We start from the raw sequence: 16,106 nt of genomic DNA, 5'->3' as shown, positions 1-16,106 counted from the left end.
TGGCACTAATTGGGACTTCGTAGCTGCACCCTAATGAGCAGTGCTACTGCTAGACACATCTATTGGCTTTATTTATGAATTCCATTAAGATTTGTCCATCAATACTTCAGAAGCTGTAATGCAGCAGGAAGCTTGCCGACTGGCATGCCTGTGAGACAGACAGATTTCTGCATACACAGTGTAATCCTGGATTGAGGCAGGAGGGGCTGGATGCTGGGGGGGAGGTGGTTGTATATGTGTTTGTGAGCCTGCATGGGTGACTGAGGGCTCTAATGCTACCCTCCAAGGAGGTCAGAGACAGAGTTGAAGTCCACAGTCTCATAATCCTATTATCCATCGCAGTGGCAGCTGGACACATAATTTTGAGCGTGATGCAAGACATCACCGAGTACTACGACACATGTGCTGCCATTAGCCAACCTCATCTAGCAGCGCTTCTGCACGTGAGTATTCTCAAAGTCGTCAAATGCCATTAAAGACCGAGCCGCTTCCCCTCTCTTGGATGATCGATAAAAAAGTAATTTGTAGCCCTCGTTCCTACAACACTGAGAGAAGGAGCAGCGGCAACTCTTCTAACTTGCCTCGTACAGATAATAACTGCAGGAAACCAACAGAAATAAAGAATTCATGAGGGAGAGGCCACAGAGTGTATATAGCAGCTCCCAAGCTATGTTATCAGCTCAGTGCAGAAAGCTGGATTTACACTTCTTACAGCCATCTGATGAGAGACTGTGGGTCAGCAGATAAAGAGGCTGCAAATCGATAAATGCAGGATAGAGATGGCAGAGACGCGCTAATAGTTAAGCTATATTCTCATGATCTCGCGATCTCATTCAGAGAGAAACAGTCATTTTAATTGTTTTCTTTAGAGTGAGACCAAATTCTTCCATCAGTGCTGCCTTAATAACATTCTGAGGAGAACTAAAAGGAGGGGACTGCGATCAAACGAGCGCAATCACCACATCGATGTGTCTTGGTCCAATCTGACAGGTCCTATCATCATTACCAACATGGCCCCTTGATCTCAATCAGCCATTGCTTACTGGCTGTGTGCCGCTGCTGCTGCTGGCCTGCCGGGATAATGACTGAGCCGTTTGTCATTGTTACGCAGGGAGAATGAATTCATCATAGTGGGCAGAAAAAGCTCAATTGCAGCCCAGGCTACGAAGGAGGAATAATGGATTCAGTCAGCGGGCTTTATAAGCTTGAATGTGTCATCAACGCACCGGTCACCAGTCAGTTATCATCTCTGTGTGAAGTTTAGGAAACAAAGGGAAAACTTACTGCTCATGCTACTTACATTTTTTTAAAAGCACAGTTATTTTTATGTAATTTAAAAGGGCAGTGGTCATTACTTTGACAGTAGTATATTGATGAAATCAGTGATCATGAATATTTGTGTTAATTTAGATAATAATTGAGTTCAGTAACCATCATTCCTTTGTTCCAGCGACACACTGATGCAGCCTTATTATATTTTAAGGCTCATTTATCATTATGTTATCATTATGTCTTTATCAATTATGTTATTAATGTGCAATATCACTGATCACACTGCACCTATGCTCCTCAGATGGCATGTATGTGTGTATATATATATATATATATATATATATATATATATATATATATATATATATATACAGTGGGGCAAAAAAGTATTTAGTCAGCCACCGATTGTGCAAGTTCCCCCACTTGAAATGATGACAGAGGTCAGTAATGTGCACCAGAGGTACACTTCAACTGTGAGAGACAGAATGTGAAAAAAAAAATCCATGAATTCACATGGTAGGATTTGTAAAGAATTTATTCGTAAATTAGGGTGGAAAATAAGTATTCGGTCACCTCAAAAAAGGAAAATCTCTGGCTCTCACAGACCTGTAACGTCTTCTGTAAGAAGCTTTTCTGTACCCCACTCGTTACCTGTATGAATGGCACCTGTTTGAACTCATCATCTGTATAAAAGACACCTGTCCACAGCCTCAAACAGTCAGACTCCAAACTCCGCCATGGCCAAGACCAAAGAGCTTTCGAAGGACACCAGGAAAAGTATTGTAGACCTGCACCAGACTGGGAAGAGTGAATCTACAATAGGCAAGCAGCTTGGTGTGAACAAATCAACTGTGGGAGCAATCATCAGAAAATGGAAGCCATACAAGACCACTGATAATCTCCCTCGATCTGGGGCTCCACGCAAGATCTCATCCCGTGGGGTCAAAATGATCATGAGAACGGTGAGCAAAGATCCCAGAACCACACGGGGGGACCTGGTGAATGACCTGCAGAGAGCTGGGACCAAAGTAACAAAGGTCACCATCAGTAACACACTACAACGGCAGGGAATCAAATCCAGCAGTGCCAGACGTGTTCCGCTGCTGAAGCCAGTGCATGTCCAGGCCCGTCTGAAGTTTGCCAGAGAGCACATGGATGATACAGCAGAGGATTGGGAGAATGTCATGTGGTCAGATGAAACCAAAGTAGAACTTTTTGGTATAAACTCAACTCGTCGTGTTTGGAGGAAGAAGAATACTGAGTTGCATCCCAAGAACACCATACCTACTGTGAAGCATGGGGGTGGAAACATCATGCTATGGGGCTGTTTTTCTGCCAAGGGGACAGGACGACTGATCCGTGTTAAGGACAGAATGAATGGGGCCATGTATCGTGAGATTTTGAGCCAAAACCTCCTTCCATCAGTGAGAACTTTGAAGATGAAACGAGGCTGGGTCTTCCAACATGACAATGATCCAAAACACACCGCCCGGGCAACAAAGGAGTGGCTCCGTAAGAAGCATTTGAAAGTCCTGGAGTGGCCTAGCCAGTCTCCAGACCTCAACCCCATAGAAAATCTGTGGCGGGAGTTGAAAGTCCGTGTTGCTCGGCGACAGCCCCAAAACATCACTGCTCTGGAGAAGATCTGCATGGAGGAATGGGCCAAAATACCAGCTTCTGTGTGTGCAAACCTGGTAAAGACCTATAGTAAACGTTTGACCTCTGTTATTGCCAACAAAGGTTATGTTACAAAGTATTGAGTTGTATTTTTGTTATTGAACAAATACTTATTTTCCACCCTGATTTACGAATAAATTCTTTACAAATCCTACCATGTGGATTCATGGATTTTTTTTTTTCACATTCTGTCTCTCACAGTTGAAGTGTACCTCTGGTGCAAATTACTGACCTCTGTTTTTTAGGTGGGGGAACTTGCACAATCGGTGGCTGACTAACTACTTTTTTGCCCCACTGTATATGTATGTATGTTTGTGTATGTATGTGTGGGTGTATCCGTACGCATGTGCATGTATAACTTGTACATATCTTTCTTGTGTAAATGTAAATACCTGTGTTATTTTGTAGATTTACAGAGAGATGCCAAACTGTATTTCATTGTTTTTCTAACAGTGACGATAAAGAGCTATTCTATTCTATTCTATTTTAGGGTAGCTGAACCTGATGTGCAAGACACAACAATATATGGAAAGTAAAGTGTCTGGCCTTTTGGGGTTTGATTAAAACCTAAAAGTGAACTTTCTTAAATGGACTGGTTCTTATATAGCGCTTTTTTACTCTTCTGAGCACTCAAAGCGCTTTATACAACTTGTGCATTCACCCATTCACACAAGCACATTTGTCTAAGTGCTTTTTTTAGCTAACATTCACACACATTCATACTCCGATGGATGCATCGGAGAGCAATTTGGGGTTAGTATCTTGCCCAAGGATATTTGGCATGCAGACTAGAGGAAGCCAGGAATCAAACCACCAACCTTCCGATCAGTAGGTGACCTGCTCTACCACCTGAGCTACAGCCACCCCAAAACTTCCTTAGAGAACCACAGGTTCCGGGTTACACAAGTGCATACTACTCCCTCCACAGAACAGCACAATTTGGCTTACAGGCACATGTAAGTCTGCCATTTGAGTACCTGTGAAGCATCCGATTACTCTAAGTGAACACTCAGATGTTGTCATCTTTTCAGAAGTGCACCAGCATCTCACTCTTAACTTTCTCTTCTGGTTACTCAGTTTGGTCTATTCTGTGAAGGGAGTAGCACACACCTGTGTGTGAACTGTTGTTTTCTGCATTTAGTCATTGCTTCTTTAACAAGCACGACAGTTTTCTGCTATACTAAAACAGTTAGGTGATTATAATGATCAAATAAATCACTGATAAATGATGAACACTTCATCATGCCACAGAAACAATGGAGTGTTTGCTACTAAAAATATGCCTCTATATACCTATGTCGATATCTGAGTAAAAGTCATAAATGATTAATGATTCCTTTGATCATCGTCAGTTACAGTCCACATCAGCATTACGTTATATTAGGTGGAAATAGTGTCTTTCTCCTAATGACCCTTAGTTTTTTAATCTAAGAGGAAGTCATTTGTGCCTACGTCAGAGGAAACTCTACTACTACTGTTACTCCAACACAGGTTGTTTTTCCAAGCATTGCAGTCACGATATAGTAATACTGGGTTTGAAAAATAAGGTGGAAATGCAGTATAGCTAAAACTTGGCAAACTCGCCAGAGTAAAATTATACTGTTTTACCACCAAACCACCGTCTTCCAGCGTTAATACCGCTATAAATAATATATTATTAAAGTTATAATTAGTTTATAAAGGCAAACTACTTCTCTAAGACCTGTGCCCCCCAGCTGTGTGGAGTCTTTCATAAACTGTTTATGCTGAGTCTGAGTCTGCAGAGGGTCCCGGTGATGTGGAAGACATCATGCCTCGTCCCTGTACCAAAGACGCCTCGTCCCAGTGGCCCCCAGGATTACAGGCCCGTGGCACTGACCTCCCACATCATGAAGACCCTGGAAAGGCTCATCCTGGACCAGCTGCGACCCATAGTAAGACCACATCTGGATTCCCTTCAGTTCGCTTATCAGCCTCGTCTCGGAACAGAGGACGCCATCATCTACCTGCTCAATCGTGTCTACACCCATCTGGACCAGCCGGCGAGCACTGTGAGGGTCATGTTTTTTGACTTTTCCAGTGCTTTCAACACCATCAGGCCGACCCTCCTGGGTGATAAGTTAGCAGCGATGCAGGTGGATGCTTCTCTGGTGTCCTGGATTGTTGATTACCTGACAGGAAGACCACAATATGTACGTCTCCCACAGTGTGTGTCTGACAAGGTGATTAGCAACACAGGGGCACCACAGGGGACTGTCCTCTCCCCCTTCCTCTTCACCCTCTACACCACAGACTTCAGCCACTGCACAGAGACATGCCATCTTCAGAAGTTTTCTGATGACTCTGCGGTGGTTGGATGCATCAGCAGGGATGATGAGACAGAGTACCGGGCTGTGGTCAACTCCTTTGTCACGTGGTGTGAGCAGAATCATCTGCAGCTCAACGTGGCAAAGACCAAGGAACTGATCGTGGACTTCAGGAAGACCAGGAAACACTTGACCCCTGTTTCAATCCAGGGGGTCAGTGTTGACATTGTGGAGGACTATAAATACCTTGGAGTACACATTGACAATAAACTGGACTGGGCTAAAAACACCACAGCACTTTACAGGAAGGACCAGAGTCGTCTCTATTTTTTGAGGCGACTGAGGTCCTTCAACATCTGCCAGAAAATGCTGAGGATTTTCTATGAGTCTGTTGTGGCCAGTGCGATCCTCTATGCTGTTGCATGCTGGGGGAGCAGGCTGAGGGTCGCAGATGCCAACAGACTTAATAAACTGATCCGTAAGGCCAGCAATGTTGTGGGGATGGAGCTGGACTCCCTCAAGGTGGTGTCGGAGAGGCGGATGCTGTCCAAGATAAAGACAATGTTGGATAACACCTCCCACCCACTCCATGACATGCTGGTCAGTCACAGGAGCTCGTTCAGTGAGAGACTGAGATTACCGAAAAGCACCACTGAACGACACAGGAAATCATTCCTGCCTGTGGCCATCTCCCTGTACAACGCATCCACTTAACACACTGTTTGCTGCTACAGCTACACATGTTTCTTTTCCAACTATTTATTTATAAGTGACTTATGTATGTATGTATGTATATATATATATGTATATATTGTACTATTCTTAGTTAGCGTATTGTCTGTCTTGTCTTAATGTTGGTTTAAAATGGAGCACTGTAACAAAAAATAATTTCCCCCAGGGATCAATAAAGTATTCTGATTCTGATTCTGATTCTAATCGCAATTTTCATTTTATGCTGGTGGCAGTTTGAGTAAGGTACTTCTTCTGAAAGCACACATGACTGAAGGCAAACTGAAACGTCTTTGACCCATATTGTCTGCTTCTGTTGATCCAGAGATAGGCAGTGTGCTTTCCAGTAAACATCAAAGGAACCTTGTCCTTGAAAAAAGCCATTAAATGTCAAGGAATACTTGAGCTCTCGCTCACAACAAATGATTCAGCAGTGCTGTATAATTACTGCGATCTGACTAAGTGGATTTCTGAGAGAAACACTTGCTGGTGCCTTATAATAAAACCCAAAAAACATAACAAAAACAAAACATATTTGCACTTGCAGCTGAAGGCCACAGGAAAGACGGGTGTCAAATCAAACACGCGCAGGTTAATGCTTGTGTACAGAAACAGGAAATGTGAGTGCTTTGTGGTTCTAATTGCACGCTGTCACACATCAATCACAAGCCTTTCTTATAGCCATTTCAGCTGTCCACATCAAGTAAAAGTATTTCATACTCACAAAGAAATCTGCACATGCTCTCTGCAGTAGTTTAACTTTGTGACTGGGGTTCTTAACCGCAGAGTGCTGCTGCTTAACCTGCTCCTGGAAAGAGCTGAGCTGAAGCGTCCTTTAATTTTTAACATCCTTCTCCACGGTGTCCTGTGCTGAACTGATACTAGGGTAGCTGTGAGCCAACCACTCCGAGCTAGACCTGCGGCTCTGACACGACAGCACCCTCCATGACCCACCCCTGACTCCACCCGAGGGCAACTGCTGTGTCCCACAGAGGGAAGTCCTGCCGCTTAATTTGGCAAATCAGAAGTGTAGTAAAACTGGAGTGGAAGTAGAAAGAGCAGCACTTCCCCCCCTGAAAATAATATGACTAAATGCAAATAAGCTGTTTGCAGATGTGGATTGTTTACTAGACTTGGTGCTGATTTTCTAATAGTCCAAATAGAAGGTCTTTAAAAGGCCATGCCAGGCAGCATAGCTTTAAACAAGGATCAAAAGTAAAACGATTCAGTGGATGAACAGCAACTATTTCCATCTTTGACTCTGGTTCAGCTTTTCCACTCACACGACTCCTGGATGCTATCAGCATCTGAGCTGAGATAAAGTCTTTTAATTAACTCTGGCACATCTCTCACTAAATGTAATTAAGCTGTCTCGAACTGTGTATAATGCAAACTGTAGCCTCTAGCATTTTGGGCAATGAGTGGGCATTACCTGGTACACTTTTTTTTTTTGGGAAATGTGCCTTTTATAAATCTCAACTCTGTGGATGTACCCCAGCAAATTCATCATCAGGCATCAAAAACATTAAGGTAATGTTTGCTATCACAGACGCCACACATACAGCGAGCTTGTAGTGATGGGAGTCAGCTAAAAACACATATGTGCATGCACACAGCAGCTTTCACACAGCAAGCAGGGAAAAGTTGGAAACTCACTTGTAGCTCACTGAGATTGGCCATCATGCCAGCGACAAATGAGATGACTTCTGCTACCGTTTGTCTTACTTTACAGCCCTCGGATCATTGCAGCACCAGTGGATAAATGCAAAGAGTCCAACGTTGGAAGTCCTGTAAAAATAATAATAATAAGTTTAAAAAAATAATCCGTGTAAAGGCGCAGTCTGATGTGGGGAAGGTGGGTGAATAAAATGCTAACATGGTAACGTCTGGAAAAACGATAGAGAAGCAGGTGGACAGTGGAGAGAGGGGCAGACCATCACCTCCTGGTAGCAGGACGTTAACTCTCGGACTCCGGGCTGCATCACGCAGACAGTGCGGGCTGTCCTGGAGTAGTGTGAGGGAGAGCGCTGCTGCGGGGATCCTTCTCATCGTCAGGGGAGGAAAGCCCTGTGAGGAAACCCAACACCCGCCAGGATTCACTGAAACACCCAGCTCTGCTGCCTGGAGCAAACAGAGGCCATCTTCTCCCCGAAGCGATGCGCTCCGGCTCGGCTCTGCGGGAAGCTGGGAGCCGGTTACTGTTGCTGCTGGGTAGGGAACACAAGCGCTGAAGGAATACAGAGAATATAAAAATGGGACTTCCTGCTCTGACCTTCAAAATAAAGTACGCATCGGCGATAACACGCACAGTGCACGGAATGCAAAAGAAATTTGGTTCTTACAAAACTTTAGGTTAAAATAACCGTGTGGAGACTTTCTATAGCTGCCACACTCACGGTGATATTTGTATAGAAACTGGAGCATACGCACAAAATCGTTTTTAAACCATTAAAACAAGCGTTTATTTATTTTTAACCAACTTACCACAAAACAGGAAGTCAGTAGTCTGAGTACACAGGGAGAATGAATAGTACACATAACAGACCAGTCACACAGGACAGACAGTACTGCATTAAACACTAATGCTGTGCTTTACTGCTATTTGTGGTACAGATCTGACACCAAGTAAATAAATAGTTAACGCAATAAAATACACCGTTCAGCTTATTGTGTATTTTGAAAACCTGGTATGTTTGTCTCTAAAACACTTAACCTTTCTGCTCCGGGCTATAAATAAAATAGAGGTGACAGTCAACACAAAAAGGCTCAGACATTTTTCACAGTGCGTGTTTAAGTTTTTTATTTTATTTTATTTCCAAAAATAAATGTGTTCAACATAATCCAGTGGGCCACATACCGAAGTTAGAGGATAGAGACAAAGTATCGATCCTACTACGCTAGTATCAATCCGATGCCATTACCAGCGCTGATACCAATACTATCAATATTTGGATCGATTCTCCCACTTCTATTAAACACAGCGGCATAAACACACTAAAGAGGAGATATCACTGTTTGAGCTCTTGTGGGAGCATACGGCATTTATTTCGAATTGTATGTCCCAGTAGTTAATAAATAATCCCCCCATCAAACGCTTTAATTTGGCAGCGAAGTCGTGTGGGATTTTATTTTGAAACCAGCACAGCCTGGATCTGCTGTTATTGCGGACTTCTTTGGTCAGCTTGACGCAGCTGGAAAGAGGCGCAGACCGTTGCGGCAGCCGAGCGCCCTCCTGCTTTCATGTGAGACCTGTTGATCACATTTGAACGCATCACCGTGCTAACCTGGTTGTAGGAACACTAAACTTCATACAGTCAGTGTGTGACTGTATGAAGTGTGGATCTGTTGAATTTGTGCACTGCAGCTTACTGTGTAGGCCTGAGTTAAAATAAACTGATGATGTCACTTCTTCTTATAAAATCAGTGTAATGGCCCTTTAAGCTGCTATAAAGGAACTATCAGTTCATTTATGTTTATTTATGTATTACCAGTGTATTGCATTCCTTCTCTTCTACAGGATCAAACAGCTCCTGGTGCCATTGCCAAATCATGCCAGAGGGGAAGACTGGGCTGCTTACCCTGAACACTACAGCTGTAGATGAATGATGAATTGCGAATTTGATGTCACTGCAGCAACAATATGACCACTGTGCAGCCAAATCTCCTCAGTCAAGACAGAAGGAAGAAAAACTTTGAACCTCTTTCTTATTCATGCATTACATTATTATGAATGAACCACAATGCATACTTTGTGAGTGAACATTTTTAATCAGGTACCCAAAGAGTACAGTTTTGTATATATGCCGCTTTTTATTTAGGACCAAATAACCAGGCCAGCGTGGTTTTTTATTATTTATGCTGTTCTGTGTGTTTTTCTGCCATGTCAAGCTATGCTGTCAGCTCTCAGAGAATAATGTGACCTCTGACCCTGCATGCTAAAGGATGTTCAACTAGAAAAATTGTAGAGGGTGAAGGCAACAGTGATCCTTGTGGTAATCGTAACACGTGGATCATTATGTCCATATTGTCCTCTATATCTCACTATATTGTCACATACCTGACACAGACGTTGTTAAGGTTAGTTGATGTGTGAGCCGCCACAGCTTATGTTACACACTGTAGCTCATGTTGTGAGGTAGACTTGCTGGATTCAAACCTCGACCTGTTGTTCCAAAGATGCCACTACACCATCCAGCTATGTGTGACATGGTTACTTATTGTGTCATTTTGTGTAATTTCAGAAACCGCTTATGTCATATTAATGGCAGGCATCCTAGAAAAGCAATCACTCCCATCGGGATGCGAAATGGGTCCAGACTATACCAGCAAAACAAAACTCCTATTAAAAAGATAGCAAATATAGTTATTTCTGTTTAGAAGTTAATGAGGTCGTACTGTATGTATTTATTGACATGTTAATCTGCAAACTTACTGAACTTTAGATATGTAGTGAAAAAAAGTGTGATTTTGCATCTGAAATGTAGCTGAGTAGAGGCAACATTTAAAATACAATGGAAACAACTTTAAAGAACTACAAACTATAAAAGGGTTTGATGACACAGCGAGTTCACTCACCTTGGTCTAACAAACCCAACAGACGGCTGAGGGAGACATACAGGGTGAGTGCAGACTGTGTACACCCACACTGTCTTTGTGGATGGATTATGGCTGAGCTCAGAGTGCAGGAGTAGAACTGGATTTTATTTGTGATACAGATTTCTGTATGAACAGACAACTGGTGATATTTGGACCTGGGATTTTTATGGAAAACAATATTTTCCACTAAGCAGTGCAATCATATGTGTAATATGTGCCATCTACAGTGTACACACAGTCTTCAGGTACTGGGTTGGACTCCCTTTTGTTTTCAGAAACACTTCAATACTTCACAGCACAGATTTGTCTGTTGCACTTCCGTGATGTTCCACCTCATCCCAAAGATGCTCCATTGGATTGAGATTTGGTGGCCGTGGAGACTTGTTGTGTTCAAGAAACCAGTTTATGGCGATTTTAGCTTCGTGACACTGTGGTCATAAGAGATGGGCATGGTCAAAAACAATACTAAGTTAGGCTGCAGTGTTTAAACAATGCTTAAATGAAGAAAGCAGCTGGTGAGTGTACATTGAGTTAACCCCTCATTGGCTACCGTACACATGTAACCCCGAGCAAAGGTCCTCTTCTCTTCTGTATGAAAATAATCCGACTCAGTGTTTTTGAGTAGCTGCTTCTCATTTACATCTTTTTTAAAATTGTTTGTTTTTCAAATGACGTGAATTTTAAAACAAGACTATAACCAATTGATTTAAAGCAGTTTTATTTACTATTGAAAGCATAAAAGTTTTGACATTTTATACTTTAAAATGATCTGGAACACTGGCACAACAAAGAAAGCTTCTCCAGTACTAAAGAAGAGGATGACGATCACTCGCACACTGAATATCAAAATACTGAGAATGTAAACAGCAATTTTGTATAGATTCATATGAAATTCAATAGCAAAGGTACACAAAAATATCTGTGTAAAGTGGCTTGAGGCGGAGTAGACTGTACTTTGACAATAAAGGTGCACATATAAGTCTAATCACACATGCACTAGTTACGCTTGCTTGTATGTTGGTCTTTTCAGAAAAAACAAACTCTTAATGATATGATAGAAAGCAGCATACGACAGCAGAGGCCACATAACACATGCATAGTCCAGCTGTAGTACAAATATTTTTGGAAAACTATATTCTGTATGCACTTTGAAATATAATCTGCTTTTTACAATATTCATTTAGGATACTTCAGAATCATATAAACGGGCACTTTGCTTACAGTAGCAGTAGATAAAGGAAAAGCCTATTAGCTATAACACAAATTAAATGATGTCACTGCAAGAGATTCACAGGCTGTGTAAGTGGAAGAATGGGTCAGTGTGCCACACGTGCTGTCAACAGGTGGCAGTGTTTCTTCACTTCGATCATCCCAGACAGACATCACCTACCTTGTGCAGACACAAAGAGAAACACAGGTGCTTTTTTTCTCTTCACTCAACACATTTAAATATCAGACAGGCTGCTATGTTCTCATTACCTGACTGATACAAGTAAACACCTCTTTTAAAAAATATGATAACAAAGGGAAATATATAGAAACTCTTCACAGACTATATTAATATACTTAATAAAAGAAATATAGAGGTTGGTACTTGGCCTGCCCTCCACCCTCCAATCCCCACAGCCTCAGAGTGGGTGCATTGTCTCATCTCCGCATCTCCTCTTCTTCTCCCCCCACCATGATGTCATCTGTAACCTCGGAGACTCCCTGAACACTGGGTGACCCAGGAAATGAGGTTATAACTTCGGAATGTGTGAGGGGGGCCAACCAGCCCTGCACCCTTGTACGCCTTCCCTCACCCCTCACAGCAGAACAAGGAGCGCCCTTCTTCTCCTTAACGCCTCCCTCTTCCTCCGTGACTGACAGCTCTATTAAGTCCATGAAAACCTGCTTGTCGAGTATAGTCACAGTAACACTGAGCAGAGACTGGTGTTTGTAGGGGGACACAATACACCGATTTAGGTATTTCACTATGGGGATTTGGGGAGATGTAAAAGCCCAGAAAAAATATTCATCTATCAACAGTACTGGCTATGTAACACAACACTACTTACCTGTATAAATACTTTGGCAAAGACCATAACAGCGAATAAACAACGGTAGAAAACCAGTGCAATTTGTCATAGCTCAGTCTCTCGTTTGAGAGAGCGACCAGTGTTTGGTCTAGATACAAAAGAGACAACAACGTGGAGCGCTGCACCCACACGACACAAGAGACAACAGGGCTGCTAAAGTAGATCCAGCGCATTTCAGAGTAAGACAGCTGAGGACAGATGTTAAGTGCTTCTGGTAAGGAGAACATGCTCTAATGTGAGGCGACAGTATGACAGTATGCATGTCTGGGTTACAGTAATCAATTACATGGGGTCATCTACAGCGAATATGTTCTACTACAAGTAATGACATCTGTTGAAGACCAGGTTGGTATGGTCTTATGGTTAAATCAAGTATCCGGCTTAATCGTAAAATTCTCGTATGGCTTCATTAACGATGGCACATTAAATTAAGCAGATCAGATCTGTGAGAGGAGTTCAGTCGTATGATGCACGCTGCTCATGAATAACAGCGTGAGATTTTGGCACAGCATTAGACGAGTAGATCAATATCACCCTTTTGGCTCTGGTGTGTGGCTGTATGTAGAAAATGCTTCCTGCAGCTCTCCTATTTGTGTTCCAAGCCCCTCCCATCGGTGAACCTCATCACATGAACTCAGAGCCTCCAGAAATCCACACCAAATCCTGGTGTCAGCAGTTCATCACACAGGAGGGGACCGTTTAACCCCATCAAATAAAGGTCAGTTGTCGTCTTTGTGCTTTGCTTCCATACAGATTTATTTGTGAGCTTATTTGGATACATTTCCCTCCATCTTTGCCAGTAGATTTCAATTTCTTAGAATAACTGTGGCTCGACTGAGCTGAACAGCAGTGAGAGTCGTATCAATCTTCTCACCTAACCCTGTGCCAAAAATTAAAAACAGATATTCATAAATATGTGAAACTGTTCCTCGCACCGATTTATTGATGTGCTTCTCCGCCTCCCTTGTTCAGTGATGGGTCTCCACCTCGACCACAGTCCAGTCACTGATTGGGGAGCTGCCCTGGCTGTCTGGGGAGTAGCTGCTGACAGATGTGACTGTAGCGGTAGGAGGGCTGAACTGGGGAAACAAACTGGGCCACATGCTGCTCTCCAGGGGGCTTAGGGTTCCCCCGGTCCCCACAGGGAGGAGGAGGAGCGGAGGGCAGTCTGTATCACCAGACAGCACCATGGTCTGGTTGATGAGCTGCTGGACCATGTCCACCTTCTTATTCCATTCCAGTTCTTGTGGGGGCACCGGGCGCAGGTGCTGCTGCCGGTGGGGGGACCGCCCCCTCCTTCTCACCTCCCCTCTGGCTTCGTCCTCCTCGTCGCTGGTTTCCATGGCTTCGTAGATGGTGCAGAGCCCCGAGGAAGGGGAGAGCATCACTCCGGTCGGGCTCCTCCTGAGCTGCTGTTGCTGCTGGATCTGTTTCTGCTGCATGCGGTACTGCTGCTCCAGCTCCAGCTGCCACTGCAGGACCTGCCTGCGGTGGCGGTGCTCCTGCTGTTGCTGCTGCAGCTGCAGCTGGAGGAGCTCCCTGCGCTGCTTCTCCAGCTGCTTCTGTTGCTCCAGCCTCAGACGCTCTTCCTCCAGCCACTGCCTCTTCTGCCTCTCCTGCACCTGGCGCTGCTGCATCTCCCTCAGCTTTTCTTGGTGTTGCTCCAGCCTCTTCAGCTGTTCTCCGCCAGCGTGACCATCAGCAGCAGCAACGGTCAAAGATGGAGGGGGAGCAATTTTGGCAAAATGGGCAGCAAGAGTCGGATCAATGGGCCTCCTGTTGCCCGGGACCATTGCCAAGTAGTGACCATTCGCTATGGGAGCTGCAGCAGTGTGGTTCTGGTTCTGGTTGTCTTCCTGTGAGTGTTTTTGCCATCTGTGAGCTTCATCCACTTCATATCTCTTCCAATCTCCTGTGGGACAGTCAAGATCACTTGGTGCATCCGTTATAGATGCATGCATCAAACAGAACGGGTGGTACAACAAGGGGCCAGGAAGGAGGAGAGATCTGACACAAATGCAAAAAGGTGTAACAAAAAAAAAGGAACAAAAAACAAGGGAAGGGGCTTCCAAAATAAAAGCGATAGAGGATGCTGAATACCGCAGCTACAAACCGGTACAATGAAACACATCACACAACACTCAGTGCAACATGTTTCCTCTAATGTCACACCTTTGTTTCATATAGGACCACTCGGTTGAGTAGTCTGCACCAAAATCCCAGTCTCACATTTGAGGTGTCATTCTCAGGAACATGATGTCTGTCATGCAGGACAGTGGTCATATATGTGATTCACAGTAGAGTACAGACAACGGGCACATGGGATAGAACTGATAAAAAAATATAATCACAGGAAGTTGATCATATCAAGATAATGTGTGGTTTTAATCATGTGGAAAAGTAACTTCAGTGTACGGTAGAAGAAACGGTATAATCACTGAAGTATAATCACCAAGTCAGGGAAGCACAAACCTGAATCAAGTCGTTCATGGTCTCATGAATGTAAATTTAGTGTTTAGGAAATGACAAAAGCTGGTATTTTAGAGACATCTAAGCTACAGCTGTGTCAGTGTGTGTGCTGTGGGGTATGTTCCGGTCAGGGTTTCAAGGAAGAGCACGAGGCCAGACCAGAGAGGAGATGGTACTATTTATATCTGCATATGTAGCGAACGAGGATGCAGATTCACCTCATGCCCTTCTGCGCATCTGATTGGCTAAACTCAAACAGGACCTGCATTTTAAGCAGCACGAGTCATCCAACTGTTTTATACCTGCAAGCTTCTTTGCAGCCCACCTCCATTCCACCTCCCCAGTTTATATCACGGCTGACTTAATGTCATGTTCATCATAAGTGGTTTTTCTGGAGGTGGGGGGCTTCTTGGCATGTATGTAAATAAAGAGCAGAGACGCCCCCCCCCCCCCCCCCCCGTTGTGCATTACTGCAGGAGGGAGAATAATCAGAAATGATGCTAAATGTGTTCTGTACAGTTTTTGAGCACTGGTAGCCCGATGAATTCATGCCTGGGCCCCTTTATCTTTGTGAAACAATAGGTACAATCTGCTACTACAGCTGTGACAACTGATGGTGGCAATGTGACAAGAAGTGTAGCAATGTGCTTGTGCAAAGACGAGGAGGAAGAGGAACTTTAAGCGATCTTCTTAAATGCTTGTTTGTAGTGTAGGAGTCCCATTAAGCTGACCTTCTTCTGATTGGCTGCTGCTTTTCGGTGGGGCTTCTGTGCCAAGTCAGAGCTGTAAGCCTGACGTGAACATATTAAGGTCATATTAAGGAAAAGTATATTTTGAGGTTATTATACAGCTCTAGGAGTAGAAAACTATCTGAAACAGAGTATTTAGAATGCTTCTACTGACCATACTTAATACTGTGGCCATGTTTAATGTGAACATCCACCAGTGTGTGACAGTGTGTATGTGACGGAAAATCATAATAGATCCATTTAAATGTTTT

General features: G+C 43.6%; 2 protein-coding genes across 3 annotated transcripts in view; both read right to left on the bottom strand.

The window, feature by feature from the left end:
- The window catches only part of pkn1b (protein kinase N1b), a 44,368-nt gene extending 36,186 nt beyond the window's left edge, over positions 1-8,182 (bottom strand). Inside the window, exons 1-2 of one of the 2 annotated variants that reach the window (XM_085403177.1) lie at positions 7,840-8,182; positions 7,620-7,751 (exon numbers count right to left, since the gene is read on the bottom strand). In XM_085403177.1, coding sequence (XP_085259303.1) covers positions 7,620-7,646 — 27 coding nt within the window. In that variant the 5' untranslated portion in view covers positions 7,647-7,751; positions 7,840-8,182. The remainder of the gene's footprint in view (positions 1-7,619; positions 7,752-7,839) is intronic. The other variant, XM_085403176.1, reaches the window with a different exon arrangement.
- Positions 8,183-11,370: 3,188 nt separating this feature from the next.
- Positions 11,371-16,106, bottom strand: part of prr36b (proline rich 36b) — a 39,268-nt gene continuing 34,532 nt past the window's right edge. Inside the window, exon 6 of the mRNA XM_085403174.1 lies at positions 11,371-14,549. Within this exon, the coding sequence (XP_085259300.1) occupies positions 13,606-14,549 (944 nt within the window). The 3' untranslated portion in view covers positions 11,371-13,605. The remainder of the gene's footprint in view (positions 14,550-16,106) is intronic.

Source organism: Rhamphochromis longiceps, linkage group LG4 (genome assembly GCF_057381845.1).
Source record: "Rhamphochromis longiceps isolate RC_006_pf linkage group LG4, R_longiceps_female_GT1.1, whole genome shotgun sequence".
In the NCBI taxonomy this organism is placed as follows: Eukaryota; Metazoa; Chordata; class Actinopteri; order Cichliformes; family Cichlidae; genus Rhamphochromis; species Rhamphochromis longiceps.
The sequence above is the reverse complement of the archived record's forward strand: the minus strand, read 5'-3'. Positions and strand labels throughout refer to the sequence as shown.